Below are 24,491 nucleotides of genomic sequence, written 5' to 3'. Positions count from 1 at the left end.
ACAGGTTGGGGTCATGATGGTGAACAAGTGTGCAAAGTTTCAAAGCCATATGTCAATGGACTTTGAAAATATTTGAACTATTACAAAAACTTTAACGTAAATTCTAAGTCGAAAAAGGGGCATAATTCTGTCAAAATGCTTGATAGAGTTACCTCCTCCTGTCTACAGGTTGGGGTCATGATGGTGAACAAGTGTGCAAAGTTTCAAAGCCATATGTCAATGGACTTTGAAAATATTTGAGGTATTACAAAAACTTTAACGTAAATTCTAAGTCGAAAAAGGGGCATAATTCTGTTAAAATGCTTGGTAGAGTTACCTCCTCCTGTCTATAGGTTGGGGTCATGATTGTGAACAAGTGTGCAATGTTTCAAAGCCATATGTCAATGGACTTTGAAAATATTTGAGGTATTACAAAAACTTTAACGTAAATTCTAAGTTGAACAAGAGCTGTCGGTAGGACAGCAACACTCGACTATTCTTCGTGCTTGATAGTAAAAAAAATGCCTGATACAGTTACCTCCTCCTGTTTACAGGTTGGGGTCATGATGGTGAACAAGTGTGCAAAGTTTCAAAGCCATATATCAATGGACTTTGAAAATATTTGAACTATTACAAAAACTTTAACGTAAATTCTAAGTCGAAAAAGGGGCATAATTCTGTCAAAATGCTTAATAGAGTTACCTCCTCCTGTCTACAGGTTGGGGTCATGATGGTGAACAAGTGTGCAAAGTTTCAAAGCCATATGTCAATGGACTTTGAAAATATTTGAACTATTACAAAAACTTTAACGTAAATTCTAAGTCGAAAAAGGGGCATCATTCTGTCAAAATGCTTGATAGAGTTACCTCCTCCTGTTTTCAGGTTGGGGTCATGATGGTGAACAAGTGTGCAAAGTTTCAAAGCCATATATCAATGGACTTGGAAAATATTCGAACTATTACAAAAACTTTAACGTAAATTCTAAGTCGAACAAGAGCTGTCGGTAGGACAGCAACGCTCGACTATTCTTAGTGCTTGATAGTGAAAACAAGAGCTGTCGGTAGGACAGCAACGCTCGACTATTCTTAGTGCTTGATAGTAAAAAAATGCTTGATAGAGTTACCTCCTCCTGTTTACAGGTTGGGGTCATGATGGTGAACAAGTGTGCAAAGTTTCAAAGCCATATGTCAATGGACTTTGAAAATATTTGAACTATTACAAAAACTTTAACGTAAATTCTAAGTCGAAAAAAGGGGCATAATTCTGTCAAAATGCTTGATAGAGTTACCTCCTCCTGTTTCCAGGTTGGGGTCATGATGGTGAACAAGTGTGCAAAGTTTCAAAGCCATATGTCAATGGACTTTGAAAATATTTGAACTATTACAAAAACTTTAACGTAAATTCTAAGTCGAAAAAGGGGCATAATTCTGTCAAAATGCTTAATAGAGTTACCTCCTCCTGTTTACAGGTTGGGGTCATGATGGTGAACAAGTGTGCAAAGTTTCAAAGCCATATGTCAATAGACTTTGAAAATATTTGAACTATTACAAAAACTTTAACGTAAATTCTAAGTCAAAAAAGGGGCATAATTCTGTCAAAATGCTTGATAGAGTTACCTCCTCCTGTTTCCAGGTTGGGGTCATGATGGTGAACAAGTGTGTAAAGTGTCAAAGCCATATGTCAATGGACTTTGAAAATATTTGAACTATTACAAAAACTTTATTATAAATTCTAAGTCGAAAAAGGGGCATAATTCTGTCAAAATGCTTGATAGAGTTACCTCCTCCTGTCTACAGGTTTGGGTCATGATGGTGAACAAGTGTGCAAAGTTTCAAAGCCATATGTCTATGGACTTTGAAAATATTTGAACTATTACAAAAACTTTAACATAAGTGGTTACGCCGACGCCGACGCTCGGGTGACTGCAATAGCTCTACTTATTCTTATCGAATAGTCGAGCTAAAAAGGGGCATAATTCTGTTAAAATGCTTGATAGAGTTATCTCCTCCTGTCTACAGGTTGGGGGCATGATGGTGAACAAGTGTGCAAAGTTTCAAAGCCATATGTCAATGGACTTTGAAAATATTTGAACTATTACAAAAACTTTAACATAAGTGGTTACGCCGACGCCAACGCTCGGGTGACTAACATAGCTCTACTTATTCTTATCGAATAGTCAAGCTAAAAATCTGGAACAAAATATTTTGTCCCAGATAAAATTAAGCTTGAAAACGATAAAAAAATGTGATTCAATAACCTAGGCCATTTATGTATTATTCAGGCGTGAAAACAAATCAGTTTCACAAGTTGACGAATGAAATAAATGTTATGTATATTTGTGTGTGGAAGGACTGAATTACACATATAACTAACTATAAACGGATATCTTGTACGCCTTTACAAGTTTATAAAATTCGCCCACCATAATTTCGTACCCATCACAGCCTCACTGTGTGTGTGTAGACCTGTGTTGGGGGGGGGGGGTAAATAGATTTGCGAGTGTTCGTCCGCCATACTGTTCTTCCGTAGACTGACAAAAGAATGGCTGCTTTGGACATCCATGTCAAATTATCTCATTTCTGTTTATCTATAAAATTGTGTTTTCAACAGTAAATAATACTAATATTGCAAGAAAAAAAAATGTTCAGGCTGTTTTTATACTAAGACAGTTACTGTAATTATTTCTGCACTGGAATGAGTTTACTAAACTTATTCATGTTCAGCATGGCTTAATTAAATGAAACATATATGTTTAGAGGTTTAATTGTATGTAATCAGATCCTTCTTTTTTAAAATGTCAATTCTGTTAATAGTCTTAGTAAAATATTTGAGGAAAGCATGTGTACTTTTTTCACTTGTAAATAAGCATCATATATAAATTTTCAGGGTGGAGACTCAAGTCCTAGTGTAGCTTCCATAGAAAGTTTTGAAGATATGGAAACAAGTTCGACTCCAGAGAGAGAGAGTAGATCAAGAGGTAAAGGTCGTGGGAAAAGAGGTGGAAGAGGAAGTAGGTCAAGGGGCAGGTCAAGGGGCGCAAGGTCAAGTAGTTCAAGAGGGCGAGGAAGCAGGTCCAGGGGTAGAGGACGTGGCCATTTAGAAGAACAGAGAGAAGTTGGAGCCTTTGAGATAATCCAACAGCGTCAAGAGAGTATGAGGGTAAGAATCATTAGCTAGTGCTGTTGTAAATTTTATTTAACTTTTTATAAATTTGTTAATGGTATCACTAATTTGGCAAGAAATCACACATGGCTTATAGGACGGTATTTTAATTTTGTCACATTTTGTTTCATTTTCCTACCAGTCCACCTATATAATAATATAGAAAATAAAATGAACAATGTTTGAAAAATTGCCAGTTCCTCCTTCTTCATAAATGACAAAATTAATTTGAAATTTGAAAAGATTCAAAATTAAACTGTTGATTATTGCAATCGGAAAATATGTTCCTTGTATTTATTAAGAAATGCAGAATAACATGCAATTTTAGAAATATTGAATTAGCTTAAGTATTTCATTGATATCTCTGTATTTAATGACTATTTAATGACTTTAACTCATTTATATGTCTATTTATAGTAACATACGTCACATTCGGTTTACACATTTTTAGTACTTCAGTAATCATTTTTCTTTGAAATGTATCCTGATGAAGGTCTTGAAAGACCGAAACCAGTAGATCCTAGAATAAACCAGTTATAAACCATCCTGATGTTTGATGTGTATTTTCTCCTTCCTTTGATTTACTTGTGTATCTCTGTATTTAGGAAGAATTGTCAAGACAGACAAGAGAGGAATTACAGGAAATCCTCTATGAAACTGTTGGGAGGTACCCAAGCCTCATGTTTGATATTATGAGGCCAGCACAACACCAACCAGGGGGCTATCACCCAGCGCCTTGAAGTACTGTTCCTCAATGGTGCGCTTGTGTTTGCGTTTATTCTGTTTATAAAAGTTTTGGAGACACAATTATCATTAAAAAAAAAAGAAGTGTTATTATTTCTCTGTCACTCTATACATAGCGCTGTTAAGGAGAACATTTAAGAACATCATCCAGTCAATATATGTATCAACAAAGGAAATGCTTACAGCAGTCCGACAGGGCAATTTATTTGTAAAATTACCAGAGTATCATTACCAGAGTATCTCATTTTTCTGTCACACAAGAGATCTATGTGAAATTTGTTTCTGTCAATTCACAATTTAAGATCATTTATGATAACACATTAGCAATGTACTGGAATCTATAGAAGGATTAGCAAAAATAAATATGATGTGACAAAATTAGCACATAACACATAATTAAACTATAAAAATATTATTATAGATAATATTAGCTCTACTGTACATGAATAATGAGATTTTAAAAGAAGGACCTTTTTTATTATGTTCTTATAAATGTAAAATTGAGAAATGTTCATAATTTTATTCTGTAAAACATTATAATTTTCCATATTAATTATTTTCAGACTACTTTCTTCTTAATTCAGCCATTAATACACAAAATTAAAGGAGAATTCTTAAGAATTGTAAGATAAGAAAAGAGAAAAAGCATAATAATAAACAGGAATTTTTTTTCCTTTGTTTACATCTTGTGGCTACCACCACTGTGAAATATTTATTTTCATATCACTTGATAAAAATAGATACTGTATTTATACAAAAAAACTTGAATATCCTCTATTTATCACACTTGTCATTATTAGTTGAAAGACTCAATGACTTTAATGATTGTGAAGGTGTACAACATCAAGCAAGTTTTCATATGTGACATGTTTATGCGGGCAAAACCCAAAAATATCAATAAGAGACTTTACGTTAAGTAAACAAGTCCAGGCAAATCATATCTTGAAAACTCTCTTGGAAACACTCTCTTTAAAGCAACTACAGTTCTTGGGATATGGCTGGTTGTTTTTTCAGTTTCGATCAAATTTACGTTTATCAATGTTTATATATACCTAAATTTCAGGAACAAAAAATCCATCCAGGAAAAGAGTCACAACTTCTTCTGAACGAGAGGGAAACAAAAATGACAATTTAGTAATGCCTGCATTGAAATAATTATTACACATTATTTTAACAAGGGAGATAACTATATCATTTTGTTGTTTATATACTGTAATTATTAGACATTATTTCAACAAGGGAGATAACTATATTGTGTCATAGTTGTTATAATGATTATACTGTAAGTGCTTACATTAAAGGTACTCTACTGAGGTTTATGAGCCTAAACCATAACATTTTAATTTTCACATAGATAAACGTAAGCACTTTAAACAGTAATATAAATAAGATATAAACAGGAAATATACAAGAAATACATTGAAAATCATATGTTTGTGCTATTCTCGGTCCAATTTGAGTGAAAAGCGTTTAAAAGCTTTTCAATTTTGGGTCATTTTTCACTATCATAATAATTATTCTGAAAAACGGAGCGAGCTTATGATCTGAAATTTTGCACATAAGTTAAAAGTATAGATCTTACATCAAATGGAGTAATAATCTCAAAAAATTATTTCCAGTCCCGTCATGTCAAAAAACCTCAGTGGAGTCCCTTTAAATAATTAGAATATGCTTATAACATATTTCATTGATTGATAATTAATTATAATATCTTATAAAATACTGTTTTCAATATATTTTATGATAATAAAATTATGTAACAGAGTCAAAACAAAAACAAACAAAAAACACCTGCAATCGAGACAAATGGTAACACTGTGAATAATGTAACTGATAGCCATTATAACAAAAGAAACAAGGACTTGCGATGCCCATCTGCACCTTAACCCCAAACAAGTACAATGGATTCGTACCAGAGTGGAACAATTGTGGACACATTGTCAACCAAATTGGAGGCAATTGTAGATAAAAAAATTCAAGACATTTTGGGAAGGATAAGACAGACACAAGTGCTACTCAAATTATGCCTGTTTTGGAATGACCACAGCCAGAGAAACCAAATACAATTTCTACTTTTGGTTATTTCTACTTTTGGTGATCAGCCTGGTCATATGTGACGCGCTCAGCAATTTTTGACCCAATTGAGGTTTTAATAATTGCGAGAAAAACACTTGCAAAGTCACACAAATTTTCATGTCTTAATTTTAAGGGGTTCCAGTACAGTAACATGAACTAAATTTTAAGTTTATATTTAGAAATAATGCTGTATTGTTTTATGCAAATACTTGAAAATAATGTTAAGCTCATATCCATATACATTATTTTCAGAACATATAGATATTTTATCTATTTGCTGATGAATATACTAAACTATTGTTGCAAATGAGGAAGAACATAATTATAGATATTTTATCTATTTGCTGATGAATATACTAAACTATTGTTGCAAATGAGGACAATGTGTGACATCTTTGCCCTATTGAGCACCAGGGGTATGGAGTAAAAAAACAACACTTTTCATCAACTGTACTGTATTGGTCAGGATTAACAACACTTCAATTGGGTAAGATGTATATTTATGCAGTATTCCATATTAAATAATCTATTTTGTGAAATGTAAAGTGAGGTGTCTTCACCACAATACATGCACATAATGTAGATTCAGTCATGTTCACATAATGTAGATTCAGGTTATTTTAGTCATGTTCAAGATGAATGTTACTGCTACATGTACATGATATATAGACTGTAATATATTACTTACATAGTTCGTACATGATGAACAAGACTATATATGAACCAAATAGCTGTGCAACACTATACAACAATTTACTTGTCATTCATTTCTGTTCATTAAAATCATCATATACACTATATTGTTTCATTTATACTTATTAAGGTTTTTATTATTTCAGGATGGCATGTGAGAAGTCAATGACTTGTCTATGTTTGACAGTATATGAAAGTGAATTACATTCTCATAGAATTTGTGTCTTCAGGAGTATCCCTGAAAATGCTGAAAACTGTGGTGACAGATGTTACAGTATTTTTACTTAATTGTGAAACAAGTTTTTGCAAGTTTTATATACGATTCACTTTATGCTTACAAAAACTGAAGACATGAGGAGACATGGTTGTTGTTACCCTGTTTGGATTAAACCCTCAACCTAGGGTTGCAAGACTACACATTCAAGGACATAAGTGAGCTGTTATTTTTGACTTCCCATGTGTTTGCAAGAATCTGCTATTGTAATTCTTTCAAATTATTGAAATCATTTCAATTTGAAAATATACTAATATGTTATTCATATTATACAATTTAAAATACACTGATCAGAATAATTGATTACACTGTCAATATCTGTAACTGTTAATATAGTCAGGAAAATAACTAGTGCAGTTATTGTGAATACAATTATCTTATATGGAATATTTTTTTAGAAAATACCATATTTTAAATCATTCAGTTTTTTCATCATTTTTTTGTTACCATGGCAACCAAAATATACCATTTTTGTAATCAGTGCATTAAAGAATATTTGTTTTGCAATGGATTTATAATTTATATGCTATCATGTAACAGCTATGAGTTTTAAAGTAGACTAACTTAAGTTATGATATTCGCCTTAATCATGGAAAAGATACTAAAATTCTGAGAATTTAATCCTTATGTTAATATTTTATTATCAATAACAATTTAAGGGGAAAATGAAATATCCTTTTTTTTTTCTTTTTCTGAAAAGTCTAAAATATTGTTGTCTTTTAATATTATATATGCATTCATTTGGTGATGAATTAATCATGTTAAGTGCAAAAATATTGCATTTGACAATTTTTTTTTTATTTTTGTTGCCATGGCAAACGATTATTGAAAACAAATGATAGTTTTTTTATCAAGATATTACATATATTACACCAAGATGAATGATAACTTGATATTTCGTTTATTTTAATGTGTATAACTATGGAATAATTTCTAGTTTATATATACCAATAAAAGTTTAAATTTATTTGTTGTTGTTATGGTGATGTCATAAAAATTAGAATATTTCATAAAATATCAAGTATTTTAAAAAAATAATTGTTTCCAGCTATTCAGCAGATGTTGTTCTACCTCAAACTAGTCATAACTCATTTTTGCCCAAATATCACATTTGGACCAAAACTCACTGAGCTTGTCACATATAGGTACTGGTATTTCTGGGAACCTTTCACTCCATTCTTTGCCATCTATCCCTTTACATGCAGCAGTATCTTTAAACGTTAAAGAAAAATATGGGTTGATGAATTTGTAGACCTATCATCTGTGTTTAATAAACAGGACAGGACCACTTACTAAATATCACAGTCACTAAAATGTGACCCATCTTCAAATTCAAAAATATTTGTCTATTGAACAATGGACAGATTTGTTTGCTACATTTAATAGCCTCTGTCTATATAGATAAAAATATCCGGAGTCTGCTGAACCCCTTGCTCAGTCTACTCTAGAAACATACAAAAGATGTTGGACTCTATTTCAAACGATTCAAAGAATCTGAAACTTGACCATATGCAGGGGAAAAAAACCTTGCTTATAATTGGACCATTCAAGGTTCCAATAATATAAATGACAGCATTTGAATATACTTAGACTATGTGACCTTGACCCAAGCATCTTGAATAGTACACACAGGAAAAGGGTTGTTCTTCAAAATAATTATGCATTTTATTTCCGTAACAATTACAATATTAATTCTAGAATAGTGTTTGCAAGCAATGCAAAATTAATGTTAATTAGTCAATTACCTTTGAAGTTTAAAAAAAAATAATGTAGAATCCAATGATAAAGTTTTTCTTTTTCTTTTACCCTGTCGGGATTCGAACCCACAGCGGTGAGGGGCAAGTGGTTTGAAGTCAACGACCTTAACCACTCGGCCACGGACGCCCCCTTTGTACATTTAATTATGATATCATGTGCATATAAATTCTCATATTTTATAATGGAAATAAACTGAATGGTTATAATCTAAATGATTTATATATTTTCTGCTGGAATTCTTACAGATGAGAAAGAACTTTGTTTGAAGTTTAAATCACAACAAGAAAAGAAGCTAAAAGAGGAGAAAACATGAGGAGATAAGGTCAAAGACAAAGGTCAGTCTTGAGGGAAAAGTTTAATGCCACAACTAGTCAAGGAGATGAACGGACAGAAAATTCAGAAACTAAGGACAAATATGAAAGTAAAACAAACAAAGGTAATTCTTTTGTTGGAAAATTGTTCTTCTCCAAAGATTTCACTTTGAATAAGATACAGTATAAGTACTTATTTTGGCGGGGGTTTATATTTGGCTATATTGGCGGTCAGGGTCAGTAGCGCCAATTCAAAACACCGCTAATTTAAAGCACCGCCATTTTAGATCATCGCCATTATTCTTTGAAAGGTAGACAACTCATGGTAAAAGGGCTTTGGTTTGTCCGAGTAATCTCCCTTGATTATTTGTAATAAAAATAAACATTACAAGTAAGCTGAAAAGAATTTGTTTATTTTTAAGTCTTGGTACGAAACTCATTTAATTATATATCTATATACTGTATTTATTACAAAGATGATCACACGACGAGAAACAAATCTAAATGTCATTTATTATCGAATTTAAGTAAACTAGTATTTGTTTTGTTTTCACTGTTATGTTTCATAATTTGAAATAAAACTAATGATAACTGTAATTATATAGCAATCAGTTGTGGTGAACGTGAACAATTTTTCACGCTTTAAAGACTGCAGGATAATAGGGCATACCTTTCTCTTCCATGGTCCAGTTACCACACGGTACCATATTTACACCTGTCTGATCCCAGTTAATTATAAGAATTAGCACGATGTAAAGATAAAGGTGACCAAGCATAGGTATACCGTATGCCGTAAAATAAACGAGGACAGTCAACTACTGCGTAACCGGTGTTATTTTTATTCTTTATTTGTAATCGCCAATTCATGACCCCATATTTATGCCAACAAGTGTTTTAATTTGGCGGTCTAAAAGCGATTGCGCCAATTTATGACCCCGCCAATTCAAAACACTTTAAAAAACGCCAACATTTGACACCGCAGATATAATGCGCTATACAGTATATATATGCAATGGCCCAATAATTTCATGGTCTGCAGTTTTCATAAATTACATCTAAAACTTCTGACAGCAATGTCACAAAAACATAAATCTACAATGGAAATGCATACAGCACTTCAACGGGGAAATTTATTGTAAAGTTACCAGAGTATCTCATTTTTCTGTCGTACTAAATATCTATGTAAAACTGGTTTTTGCCAATTTACAATTAGATATCATTTATGAGAACACATTACAAATGTACTGGAACCAATAGAAGGATGAGCAAAAATAAATATTTTATATCAGAAATAAACCTTATGGTTCACAAGCTACTTTCTGCTGGGATATTTACAGATGAGAAAAAACTTTGTCTGAGGTTTAAATCACAACAAGAAAAGAAGCTAAAAGAGGAGAAACATGAGGAGAAAAAGTCAAAGGTCAGTTTTGTGGGAAAATTTTAATGCCACAACAGTTACTAGTCAAGGAGATGAACGGAAAGAAAATTCTGAAACTACAGACAAATATAAAAGTAAAACAAACAAAGGTAATTTCTTTGTTGGAAATGGTTCTTTTCCAAAGATTTCACTTTGAATATGAAATATTTTGCAATGGCCCAATAATTTCATAGTCTTCAGTTTTCATGTATACATCTAGAACATCTGACAGCAATGTAACCAAAACATAAATCTACAATGGAAATGCATACAGCACTTCAACAGGGAAATTTACTTGTAAAGTTACCAGGGTATCTCATTTTTCTGTCACACTAAATATCTATGTAAAACTGGTTTTTGCCAATTTACAATTAGATATCATTTATGAGAACACATTACAAATGTACTGGAACCAATAGAAGAATGAGCAAAAATAAATATTTTATACTAGAAATAAATCTTATGGTTCACAAGCTACTTTCTATTTGCTGAGTAATTTTCAGAGGAGAAGAAACTTTGTCTGAAGTTTAAATCACAACAAGAAAAGAAGCTAAAAGAGGAGAAGCTGTAAAGAAAACGTCAAAGGTCAGCTTTGTGGGAAAATTTTAAAGCCACAACTAGTCAAGAACATTAACAGACAGACAATTCTGAAACTACGGACAAATAATTATGATAGTAAAACAAACAAAGGTAATTTCTTTGTTGGAAATTGTTCTTCTCCAAAGATTCCACATTGAAAATGCATACAGCACTTCAACGGGGAAATTTACTTGTAAAGTTACCAGAGTATCTCATTTTTCTGTCGTACTAAATATCTATGTAAAACTGGTTTTTGCCAATTTACAATTAGATATCATTTATGAGAACACATTACAAATGTACTGGAACCAATAGAAGGATGAGCAAAAATAAATATTTTATATCAGAAATAAACCTTATGGTTCACAAGCTACTTTCTGCTGGGATATTTACAGATGAGAAAAAACTTTGTCTGAGGTTTAAATCACAACAAGAAAAGAAGCTAAAAGAGGAGAAACATGAGGAGAAAAAGTCAAAGGTCAGTTTTGTGGGAAAAATTTTAATGCCACAACAGTTACTAGTCAAGGAGATGAACGGAAAGAAAATTCTGAAACTACAGACAAATATAAAAGTAAAACAAACAAAGGTAATTTCTTTGTTGGAAATGGTTCTTTTCCAAAGATTTCACTTTGATTATGAAATATTTTGCAATGGCCCAATAATTTCATAGTCTTCAGTTTTCATGTATACATCTAGAACATCTGACAGCAATGTAACCAAAACATAAATCTACAATGGAAATGCATACAGCACTTCAACAGGGAAATTTACTTGTAAAGTTACCAGGGTATCTCATTTTTCTGTCACACTAAATATCTATGTAAAACTGGTTTTTGCCAATTTACAATTAGATATCATTTATGAGAACACATTACAAATGTACTGGAACCAATAGAAGAATGAGCAAAAATAAATATTTTATACTAGAAATAAATCTTATGGTTCACAAGCTACTTTCTATTTGCTGAGTAATTTTCAGAGGAGAAGAAACTTTGTCTGAAGTTTAAATCACAACAAGAAAAGAAGCTAAAAGAGGAGAAGCTGAGAAGAAAACGTCAAAGGTCAGCTTTGTGGGAAAATTTTAAAGCCACAACTAGTCAAGAACATTAACAGACAGACAATTCTGAAACTATGGACAAATAATTATGATAGTAAAACAAACAAAGGTAATTTCTTTGTTGGAAATTGTTCTTCTCCAAAGATTCCACATTGAAAATGCATACAGCACTTCAACGGGGAAATTTATTGTAAAGTTACCAGAGTATCTCATTTTTCTGTCGTACTAAATATCTATGTAAAACTGGTTTTTGCCAATTTACAATTAGATATCATTTATGAGAACACATTACAAATGTACTGGAACCAATAGAAGGATGAGCAAAAATAAATATTTTATATCAGAAATAAACCTTATGGTTCACAAGCTACTTTCTGCTGGGATATTTACAGATGAGAAAAAACTTTGTCTGAGGTTTAAATCACAACAAGAAAAGAAGCTAAAAGAGGAGAAACATGAGGAGAAAAAGTCAAAGGTCAGTTCTGTGGGAAAATTTTAATGCCACAACAGTTACTAGTCAAGGAGATGAACGGAAAGAAAATTCTGAAACTACGGACAAATATAAAAGTAAAACAAACAAAGGTAATTTCTTTGTTGGAAATGGTTCTTTTCCAAAGATTTCACTTTAAATATGAAATATTTTGCAATGGCCCAATAATTTCATAGTCTTCAGTTTTCATGTATACATCTAGAACATCTGACAGCAATGTAACCAAAACATAAATCTACAATGGAAATGCATACAGCACTTCAACAGGGAAATTTACTTGTAAAGTTACCAGGGTATCTCATTTTTCTGTCACACTAAATATCTATGTAAAACTGGTTTTTGCCAATTTACAATTAGATATCATTTATGAGAACACATTACAAATGTACTGGAACCAATAGAAGAATGAGCAAAAATAAATATTTTATACTAGAAATAAATCTTATGGTTCACAAGCTACTTTCTATTTGCTGAGTAATTTTCAGAGGAGAAGAAACTTTGTCTGAAGTTTAAATCACAACAAGAAAAGAAGCTAAAAGAGGAGAAGCTGAGGAGAAAACGTCAAAGGTCAGCTTTGTGGGAAAATTTTAAAGCCACAACTAGTCAAGAACATTAACAGACAGACAATTCTGAAACTACAGACAAATAATTATGATAGTAAAACAAACAAAGGTAATTTCTTTGTTGGAAATTGTTCTTCTCCAAAGATTCCACATTGAAAATGCATACAGCACTTCAACGGGGAAATTTACTTGTAAAGTTACCAGAGTATCTCATTTTTCTGTCGTACTAAATATCTATGTAAAACTGGTTTTTGCCAATTTACAATTAGATATCATTTATGAGAACACATTACAAATGTACTGGAACCAATAGAAGGATGAGCAAAAATAAATATTTTATATCAGAAATAAACCTTATGGTTCACAAGCTACTTTCTGCTGGGATATTTACAGATGAGAAAAAACTTTGTCTGAGGTTTAAATCACAACAAGAAAAGAAGCTAAAAGAGGAGAAACATGAGGAGAAAAAGTCAAAGGTCAGTTTTGTGGGAAAATTTTAATGCCACAACAGTTACTAGTCAAGGAGATGAACGGAAAGAAAATTCTGAAACTACAGACAAATATAAAAGTAAAACAAACAAAGGTAATTTCTTTGTTGGAAATGGTTCTTTTCCAAAGATTTCACTTTGATTATGAAATATTTTGCAATGGCCCAATAATTTCATAGTCTTCAGTTTTCATGTATACATCTAGAACATCTGACAGCAATGTAACCAAAACATAAATCTACAATGGAAATGCATACAGCACTTCAACAGGGAAATTTACTTGTAAAGTTACCAGGGTATCTCATTTTTCTGTCACACTAAATATCTATGTAAAACTGGTTTTTGCCAATTTACAATTAGATATCATTTATGAGAACACATTACAAATGTACTGGAACCAATAGAAGAATGAGCAAAAATAAATATTTTATACTAGAAATAAATCTTATGGTTCACAAGCTACTTTCTATTTGCTGAGTAATTTTCAGAGGAGAAAAAACTTTGTCTGAAGTTTAAATCACAACAAGAAAAGAAGCTAAAAGAGGAGAAGCTGAGGAGAAAACGTCAAAGGTCAGCTTTGTGGGAAAATTTTAAAGCCACAACTAGTCAAGAACATTAACAGACAGACAATTCTGAAACTACGGACAAATAATTATGATAGTAAAACAAACAAAGGTAATTTCTTTGTTGGAAATTGTTCTTCTCCAAAGATTCCACATTGAAAATGCATACAGCACTTCAACGGGGAAATTTATTGTAAAGTTACCAGAGTATCTCATTTTTCTGTCGTACTAAATATCTATGTAAAACTGGTTTTTGCCAATTTACAATTAGATATCATTTATGAGAACACATTACAAATGTACTGGAACCAATAGAAGGATGAGCAAAAATAAATATTTTATATCAGAAATAAACCTTATGGTTCACAAGCTACTTTCTGCTGGGATATTTACAGATGAGAAAAAACTTTGTCTGAGGTTTAAATCACAACAAGAAAAGAAGCTAAAAGAGGAGAAACATGAGGAGAAAAAGTCAAAGGTCAGTTTTGTGGGAAAATTTTAATGCCACAACAGTTACTAGTCAAGGAGATGAACGGAAAGAAAATTCTGAAACTACGGACAAATATAAAAGTAAAACAAACAAAGGTAATTTCTTTGTTGGAAATGGTTCTTTTCCAAAGATTTCACTTTGAATATGAAATATTTTGCAATGGCCCAATAATTTCATAGTCTTCAGTTTTCATGTATACATCTAGAACATCTGACAGCAATGTAACCAAAACATAAATCTACAATGGAAATGCATACAGCACTTCAACAGGGAAATTTACTTGTAAAGTTACCAGGGTATCTCATTTTTCTGTCACACTAAATATCTATGTAAAACTGGTTTTTGCCAATTTACAATTAGATATCATTTATGAGAACACATTACAAATGTACTGGAACCAATAGAAGAATGAGCAACAAGAGCTGTCCGTAAGACAGCGCGCTCGACTTTTTTATTGCTTGCCAATAAAAAAAGTTTTTGCAGTAAAAGGCAATACAAGAATCTCTGTATTTTTAAAGTGAACAATGGCCATGAGCATTAAGATATTTAGTGAAGAATTATTTTACTGAATTGTGTGATACCCTTGAACACTGCAGCAAAGTTTGAAATGTTTAAGTCAAAAGAGGGCTGGTAAGAAAGAAAAAAAAACTGAGTTGAGCCTTAAATAAATTTAATAGTATTAAACCCACTTTGAGAGAATAAGGTATTTTTACGTCACTCAGAACACCTTGGTAAATGACATAATAACATAATTTTTCAAGAAATCTATGCCAAGGAAGCAGTATATTTTTGTACAATCAGCATAATATATAGATTTGACTTTGTATGTGAAAGTATTATAGTTACCTTATAATACAAGTAATAGATAAATTTTATCAAGCTTTTTTAGATGTTGTCAGTTGGTCACAAGTGGATCTCTTTCACACAGGCTGTGGGTGACTGGTTACTTTTCGTGGGTCCACTATGTAGATAATGCGTTGTAAACTGATATTTGAATTACATGAAGGAAGTTCAATTCATTATTTAATGTCATGCTAAATGTTCATGAAATCGTGACATTGAGTATATTTTTACCAATTGGGGCATCTCGTTGAACACATTCATTCTCACTATCTTCGAATGCTCCTAATTTCTGTATGTAAGCACAGTGTAGCATCACGAAACTGAATATAAGTTATATGATTTACTGGTAAAAGCCAATTCATGGAAGTCTATCAGTCTGCATGTTTGGGAATCATGATTGTAAACAAGTATTCCAACTTTCAAATTAATATCTCAAACAGTTCAGTCAAAAAGTGGACTGGTACTAAAAACTTAACCAAGATTCTAAGTCGATAAAAGGCCTTAATTTTTAAAACAAATCCTTGACAGAGTTACCTTCTCTTGCGTACAGATGGGGGTAATGATGTGAAATAGCATTAAAAGTTTCAAAGCAATATCTCAAAGGGTTAAGGCAATAAGTGGATTTTACCCATATTCAATGTATTTTCTAAGTCAAAAAGGGGCATAATTCTGTCAAAAACCTTGACAGAGTTATGTCCTCTTGTCTGTTGATGAAGGTCGTGATGGTAAACAAGTATGGTCAGTTTCAAAGCAATACCTCCAATGGTTTTGAAATAAAGTGAGGTGGTACAAAAAACTTAACCAAGCTCAATACACTTTCTAAGTCAAAAAAGGGCCATAATTCTGTCAAAAACCTTGACAGAGTTATGTACTCTTGTCTGTAGATGGAGGTTATGATGGTGAACAAGTATGGTAAGTTTCAAAGCCATACTTGTAATACTTCTGAAATAAAGTGGGGTGGTACGAAAAACTTAACCAAGGTGTGACGCCGACGCCGACGCGCCGGGGCGAGTAGGATAGCTCCCCTTTTCATAGAAAAGTCGAGCTAAAAATAAATATTTTATACTAGAAATAAATCTTATGGTTCACAAGCTACTTTCTATTTGCTGAGTAATTTTCAGAGGAGAAGAAACTTTGTCTGAAGTTTAAATCACAACAAGAAAAGAAGCTAAAAGAGGAGAAGCTGAGGAGAAAACGTCAAAGGTCAGCTTTGTGGGAAAATTTTAAAGCCACAACTAGTCAAGAACATTAACAGACAGACAATTCTGAAACTACGGACAAATAATTATGATAGTAAAACAAACAAAGGTAATTTCTTTGTTGGAAATTGTTCTTCTCCAAAGATTCCACATTGAAAATGCATACAGCACTTCAACGGGGAAATTTACTTGTAAAGTTACCAGAGTATCTCATTTTTCTGTCGTACTAAATATCTATGTAAAACTGGTTTTTGCCAATTTACAATTAGATATCATTTATGAGAACACATTACAAATGTACTGGAACCAATAGAAGGATGAGCAAAAATAAATATTTTATATCAGAAATAAACCTTATGGTTCACAAGCTACTTTCTGCTGGGATATTTACAGATGAGAAAAAACTTTGTCTGAGGTTTAAATCACAACAAGAAAAGAAGCTAAAAGAGGAGAAACATGAGGAGAAAAAGTCAAAGGTCAGTTTTGTGGGAAAATTTTAATGCCACAACAGTTACTAGTCAAGGAGATGAACGGAAAGAAAATTCTGAAACTACAGACAAATATAAAAGTAAAACAAACAAAGGTAATTTCTTTGTTGGAAATGGTTCTTTTCCAAAGATTTCACTTTGATTATGAAATATTTTTGCAATGGCCCAATAATTTCATAGTCTTCAGTTTTCATGTATACATCTAGAACATCTGACAGCAATGTAACCAAAACATAAATCTACAATGGAAATGCATACAGCACTTCAACAGGGAAATTTACTTGTAAAGTTACCAGGGTATCTCATTTTTCTGTCACACTAAATATCTATGTAAAACTGGTTTTTGCCAATTTACAATTAGATATCATTTATGAGAACACATTACAAATGTACTGGAACCAATAGAAGAATGAGCAAAAATAAATATTTTATACTAGAAATAAATCTTATGGTTCACAAGCTACTTTCTATTTGCTGAGTAATTTTCAGAGGAGAAGAAACTTTGTCTGAAGTTTAAATCACAACAAGAAAAGAAGCTAAAAGAGGAGAAGCTGAGGAGAAAACGTCAAAGGTCAGCTTTGTGGGAAAATTTTAAAGCCACAACTAGTCAAGAACATTAACAGACAGACAATTCTGAAACTATGGACAAATAATTATGATAGTAAAACAAACAAAGGTAATTTCTTTGTTGGAAATTGTTCTTCTCCAAAGATTCCACATTGAAAATGCATACAGCACTTCAACGGGGAAATTTATTGTAAAGTTACCAGAGTATCTCATTTTTCTGTCGTACTAAATATCTATGTAAAACTGGTTTTTGCCAATTTACAATTAGATATCATTTATGAGAACACATTACAAATGTACTGGAACCAATAGAAGGATGAGCAAAAATAAATATTTTATATCAGAAATAAACCTTATGGTTCACAAGCTACTTTCTGCTGGGATATTTACAGATGAGAAAAAACTTTGTCTGAGGTTTAAATCACAACAAGAAAAGAAGCTAAAAGAGGAGAAACATGAGGAGAAAAAGTCAAAGGTCAGTTTTGTGGGAAAATTTTAATGCCACAACAGTTACTAGTCAAGGAGATGAACGGAAAGAAAATTCTGAAACTACGGACAAATATAAAAGTAAAACAAACAAAGGTAATTTCTTTGTTGGAAATGGTTCTTTTCCAAAGATTTCACTTTAAATATGAAATATTTTGCAATGGCCCAATAATTTCATAGTCTTCAGTTTTCATGTATACATCTAGAACATCTGACAGCAATGTAACCAAAACATAAATCTACAATGGAAATGCATACAGCACTTCAACAGGGAAATTTACTTGTAAAGTTACCAGGGTATCTCATTTTTCTGTCACACTAAATATCTATGTAAAACTGGTTTTTGCCAATTTACAATTAGATATCATTTATGAGAACACATTACAAATGTACTGGAACCAATAGAAGAATGAGCAAAAATAAATATTTTATACTAGAAATAAATCTTATGGTTCACAAGCTACTTTCTATTTGCTGAGTAATTTTCAGAGGAGAAGAAACTTTGTCTGAAGTTTAAATCACAACAAGAAAAGAAGCTAAAAGAGGAGAAGCTGAGGAGAAAACGTCAAAGGTCAGCTTTGTGGGAAAATTTTAAAGCCACAACTAGTCAAGAACATTAACAGACAGACAATTCTGAAACTACAGACAAATAATTATGATAGTAAAACAAACAAAGGTAATTTCTTTGTTGGAAATTGTTCTTCTCCAAAGATTCCACATTGAAAATGCATACAGCACTTCAACGGGGAAATTTACTTGTAAAGTTACCAGAGTATCTCATTTTTCTGTCGTACTAAATATCTATGTAAAACTGGTTTTTGCCAATTTACAATTAGATATCATTTATGAGAACACATTACAAATGTACTGGAACCAATAGAAGGATGAGCAAAAATAACTAGAACTATCGCTGAATGCGATTCATACCCCCACCAATGTCCTTGACAGAAGACAACTTGGAAAGGTGGTTAAGGGAATAACTTAAGTGACACAAATACATAAAAAGAAATTATCTCTGGTGAAAAAAAGACTAATTGTACAGGTAATAGTAAAAATATCTATTATCAAATCATGTTCGAAACAGTTACAAATAACCTTTCATTTTCCCAATATACTAAACTTTTTATAAGTCAATTTTTGACCTTCAAGTGTGGCCTTGACCTTCAGCTGGCACAAGGGTAAGATGGGTTCTGCACATCGCCCAATTGGAGTGAACATTTGAGTAAAGTTTGAAGAAAATCCTTCCATTAGTATAGAATTTATAGAGCGGACACAACATATTGTCTAGTATTGATTGTATGTAAATTTAAAGACTTAAAAAGGGGCATAACTTTGTCAAAATCCAATACAGAGTTATGAAACTTGACCTGCATATTGTAATTGTGACACCTCATATATCTTTTAAGTTTCAAGCAAATACCTATGCTTGTTTCCGAAATATTCAAGAACATGTTTTAATCTAAGAACATTTTCTAAGTCAATTTTTGACCTTCAAGTCTGACCTTGACCTTTTGTCTGCACAAAGGTGACATAGATTCTGCACATAACCTTGTTAAGGTGGACATTTGAGAAAAGTTTGAAGAAAATTCTTCCATTAGTATAGGATTTATAGAGCGGACACAAACTAAACTTTTTATAAGTCAATTTTTTACCTTCAAGTGTGGCCTTGACCTTCAGCTGGCACAAGGGTAAGATGGGTTCTGCACATCGCCCAATTGGAGTGAACATTAATTTTGAGTAAAGTTTGAAGAAAATCCTTCCATTAGTATAGAATTTATAGAGCGGACACAACATATTGTCTAATATGTGATTGTATGTAAATTTGAAGATTAAAAAGGGGCATAACTTTGTTAAAATGCAATACAGAGTTATGAAACTTGTCCAGCATATCTTAATTGTGACACTTCATTTATATTTTAAGTTTCAAGCAAATACCTTTCCTAGATTCAGAAATATTCAGATATATGTTAAAATTAAAGAACATTTTCTAAGTCAATTTTTTACCTTCAAGTGTGACCTTGACCTGAAGCTGGCAAAAGAGTGACATGGGTTCTGCACATAACCTTGTTGAGGTGAACATTTGAGCCAAGTTTGAAGAAAATCTTTCCATAAGTGTAGGACTTACAGAGCGGACACGACATACTGTGTAATATTTGATTGTTTGATATTTGACCTTCAATTGTGACCTTGACCTTGAGCTGACACATGAGCAACATGGGTTCTGCACATCCCATTGTTGAAATGAACATTTGGGCCAAGTTTGAAGAAAATCTTTCAATTAGTGTAGGACTTACAGAGCGGACATGACATATTGTGTTATTATTGATTGTTTGATATTTGACCTTCAATTGTGGCCTTGACCTTAAAATGACACATGGGCAACATGAGTTCTGCACATCCCCTTGTTGAGGTGAACATTTTAGCCAAGTTTGAAGAAAATCTTTCAATTATTGTAGGACCTACAGAGCGGACACGACATACTGTCTAATATATGATTGTGTTTGATATTTGACCTTCAATTGTGACCTTGACCTTGAGCTGACACATTGGCAACATGGATTCTGCACATCCCCTTGCTGAGGTGAACATTTGAGCCAAGTTTGAAGAAAATCCTTCAAGTGGTATAGGAGTTATAGAGCGGACACTAAAATGGTGATGGACGGACGGACCGACCGACCGACCGACGCGACAAAGCGAATCCATTATAGCCCCCCCCCCCCCCCCATTTTGTGGTGGGGGTATAAATATTTTATATCAGAAATAAACCTTATGGTTCACAAGCTACTTTCTGCTGGGATATTTACAGATGAGAAAAAACTTTGTCTGAGGTTTAAATCACAACAAGAAAAGAAGCTAAAAGAGGAGAAACATGAGGAGAAAAAGTCAAAGGTCAGTTTTGTGGGAAAATTTTAATGCCACAACAGTTACTTGTCAAGGAGATGAACGGAAAGAAAATTCTGAAACTACGGACAAATATAAAAGTAAAACAAACAAAGGTAATTTCTTTGTTGGAAATGGTTCTTTTCCAAAGATTTCACTTTGAATATGAAATATTTTGCAATGGCCCAATAATTTCATAGTCTTCAGTTTTCATGTATACATCTAGAACATCTGACAGCAATGTAACCAAAACATAAATCTACAATGGAAATGCATACAGCACTTCAACAGGGAAATTTACTTGTAAAGTTACCAGGGTATCTCATTTTTCTGTCACACTAAATATCTATGTAAAACTGGTTTTTGCCAATTTACAATTAGATATCATTTATGAGAACACATTACAAATGTACTGGAACCAATAGAAGAATGAGCAAAAATAAATATTTTATACTAGAAATAAATCTTATGGTTCACAAGCTACTTTCTATTTGCTGAGTAATTTTCAGAGGAGAAGAAACTTTGTCTGAAGTTTAAATCACAACAAGAAAAGAAGCTAAAAGAGGAGAAGCTGAGGAGAAAACGTCAAAGGTCAGCTTTGTGGGAAAATTTTAAAGCCACAACTAGTCAAGAACATTAACAGACAGACAATTCTGAAACTACAGACAAATAATTATGATAGCAAAACAAACAAAGGTAATTTCTTTGTTGGAAATTGTTCTTCTCCAAAGATTCCACATTGAATATGGAAAATTATGCAATGGCCCAATAATTTCTTAGTCTTCAAATTTCATAAATTACATCTTGAAGTTCTGGTAGCAATGTCACCAAAACATAAATCTACAATGGAAATGCATACAGCACTTCAACAGGGAAATTTACTTGTAAAGTTACCAGATTATCTCATTTTTCTGTCACACTTACAAAGATCTATGTGAAATTGGTTTTTGCCAATTTACAATTAAAGATAATTTATGAGAACACATTAGAATGGAAGGATCAGCAAAAATAAATATTTTATCATGGAAATAAACCTTATGGTTTACAATCTATTTTCTGCTGGGATTCTTACAGGTGAGAAGGAACTTTGTCTGAGTTTACACAACAAGAAAAGAAGCTAAAAGAGAAGAAACATGAGGAGAAACCTCGAAACCAAAGGTCAGTCTTGGGGAAAAAGTTTAAAGCTAAAACCAGTCAAGGAGATGAACAGACAGATCATTCTGAAACTAAGGACAAATATGAAAGTAAAACAAACAAAGGTAATTCTTTTGTTGGAAATGGTTCTACTCCAAAGATTTCAAAGTGATTGTAAAGTGGCCCTCTATAAGGACAGGAAAAGTCACTTTGAAAATAAACTCTTCACATTGATCTCTGAGCTGCTGCAAAAAAGGAAGACTGCACTACAGCAAACCTTCCATCAGGAAATGGTAATGTAGGATGTAAGAACCAGACATTGATAGATGCAGCTAGAGGGTTCATGGGAGAGATGTAGTAAAGGAACATTTCTTTTGTTATGGCCTCTTATGCCATTGTAACTAAATAAAGTATATTGTACTCTTTTATTTTGTTTACAGTTACATGGCTCCCTCCCCCTATTTAGTTTATATAGCCCCGATAGTCTACAGACAATTCAAAAACTTAACTATGCCACCTTTTGGGTGCATAAAAGGTGGATACTAGAGAACGACAAACTACAGACATCAGACAATCACATAAGTCACTTAAACTTTAAGCTCAAGTGAATTGATCACCGGGAACTAGACTATAGAACATCATATTCAGATGTTTTAACAGCATGACTAGATATATTTTTCACTTTACAAGTATTACAATTTTCAACAGTATCTCCCTTACAATTCAAGAATGTATAAGCTTTACAATGCTCAAAATCTCAACCCATTTTTTGTGAAGTTTATCTAAAAGACTACTCCTGAATGAATTCTGACCTTCTTATTTGTTTTGATCATTTTGATTGTTGAACTGTCAATCATGTATTTTAAGGACTTAAAGATCATATTAAGAAATAAGTGAATGAAGGCTCTAAAATACTGACGCACATCTTACAACTGTGAACTTCCCAGAAAGGTTATATGTTTGCCAATTTAAGAACAAAATACATGTTATCTAATAAAAGTTGTCTGTACATGTATATATTAGATAAACAAGATATGTTTGTAAAACATGTATGCCCCCTATCAGCAGCCAATTAGTCATATGAAAAGGTTATTATGCATGACTTCTGACCCAGTGATCAAACAATTAATAAGGGTTATCAAGTATCTACTGGTCATGACCTTAACCTTTGACCCCTTGACCTAAAACTCAATAGGGGTCATCTGCTGGTCACGACCAATCATCATACAAAGTTTGAAGTTCCTAGGCCTAAGCGTTTTTAGTTAATTGATCGGAAACCGTTTTAACATACAAGGTCAATGTGACCTTGACCTTTGACCCCTTGACCCCAAAATCAATAGGTCATCTGCTGGTCATGACCAATCACCATACCATGTTTGAAGTTCCTAGGCCAAAGGGTTCTTTAGTTATTGATTTGAAAGCATTTTTACCTACATGGTCAATGTGACCTTGCCCTTTGACCCCTTAACCCCAATATCAATAGGGGTCATCTACTGGTCATGACCAATCACCATACCAAGTTTGAAGTTCCTAGGCCTAAGGGTTCTTTAGTTATTGATCGGAAACCGTTTTTACCTAAGAGGTAAATGTGACCTTGACCTTTAACCCCTTGACCCCAAAATCAATAGGGGTCATCTGCTGGTCATGACCAATCACCATACCAAGTTTGAAGTTCCTAGGCCTAAGGGTTCTTTCGTTATTGATCAGAAATCGTTTTTACCTACAAGGTCAATGTGACCTTGACCTTTGACCCCTTAACCCCAAAATCAATAGGGGTCATCTGCTGGTCATGACCAATCACCATACCAAGTTTGAAGTTCCTAGGCCTAAGGGTTCTTTTGTTAATGATCAGAAACCGTTTTTACCCAAGAGGTCAATGTGACCTTGACATTTGACCCCTTGACCCCAAAATCAATAGGGGTCATCTACTGATCATGACCAATCACCATACCAAGTTTGAAGTTCCTAGGCCTTAAAGTTCTTTAGTTATTGATTGGAAACCGTTTTTGCTTACAAGGTCAATGTGAACTTGACCTTTGACCCCTTGACCCCAAAATCAATAGGGGTCATCTACTGATCATGACCAATCACCATACCAAGTTTGAAGTTCCTAGGCCTTAAAGTTCTTTAGTTATTGATTGGAAACCGTTTTTGCTTACAAGGTCAATGTGACCTTGACCTTTGACCCTTTGACCCCAAAATCAATAGGGGTCATCTACTAGTCATGACCAATCAGCATACCAAGTTTGA

General features: G+C 32.8%; 1 protein-coding gene across 2 annotated transcripts; it reads left to right on the top strand.

Annotated features, from left to right (window-relative positions):
* Positions 1–2,065: 2,065 nt before the first annotated feature.
* Positions 2,066–10,021, top strand: LOC132751268 (splicing factor Cactin-like). 2 transcript variants are annotated; one of them, XR_009628665.1, is made up of 3 exons: positions 2,066–3,138; positions 3,747–3,898; positions 4,949–10,021. XR_009628665.1 is itself a non-coding variant. In XM_060741423.1 (2 exons), exons 1-2 carry the CDS (start codon positions 2,914–2,916, stop codon positions 3,879–3,881), a joined length of 360 nt encoding a protein of 119 aa, XP_060597406.1. In that variant the 5' UTR covers positions 2,071–2,913; the 3' UTR covers positions 3,882–4,929. The 2 variants fall into 2 exon arrangements, 1 of the variants encoding a protein (XP_060597406.1); XM_060741423.1 differs by lacking the exon at positions 4,949–10,021 and having other exon boundaries at positions 2,071–3,138; positions 3,747–4,929.
* The last annotated feature ends 14,470 nt before the right edge of the window (positions 10,022–24,491 follow it).

The sequence above is a fragment of the Ruditapes philippinarum genome, unplaced genomic scaffold (assembly GCF_026571515.1).
Source record: "Ruditapes philippinarum isolate M1 unplaced genomic scaffold, ASM2657151v2 ctg3365_1_1_1_1, whole genome shotgun sequence".
NCBI lineage: Eukaryota > Metazoa > Mollusca > Bivalvia > Venerida > Veneridae > Ruditapes > Ruditapes philippinarum.
The sequence above is the reverse complement of the archived record's forward strand: the minus strand, read 5'-3'. Positions and strand labels throughout refer to the sequence as shown.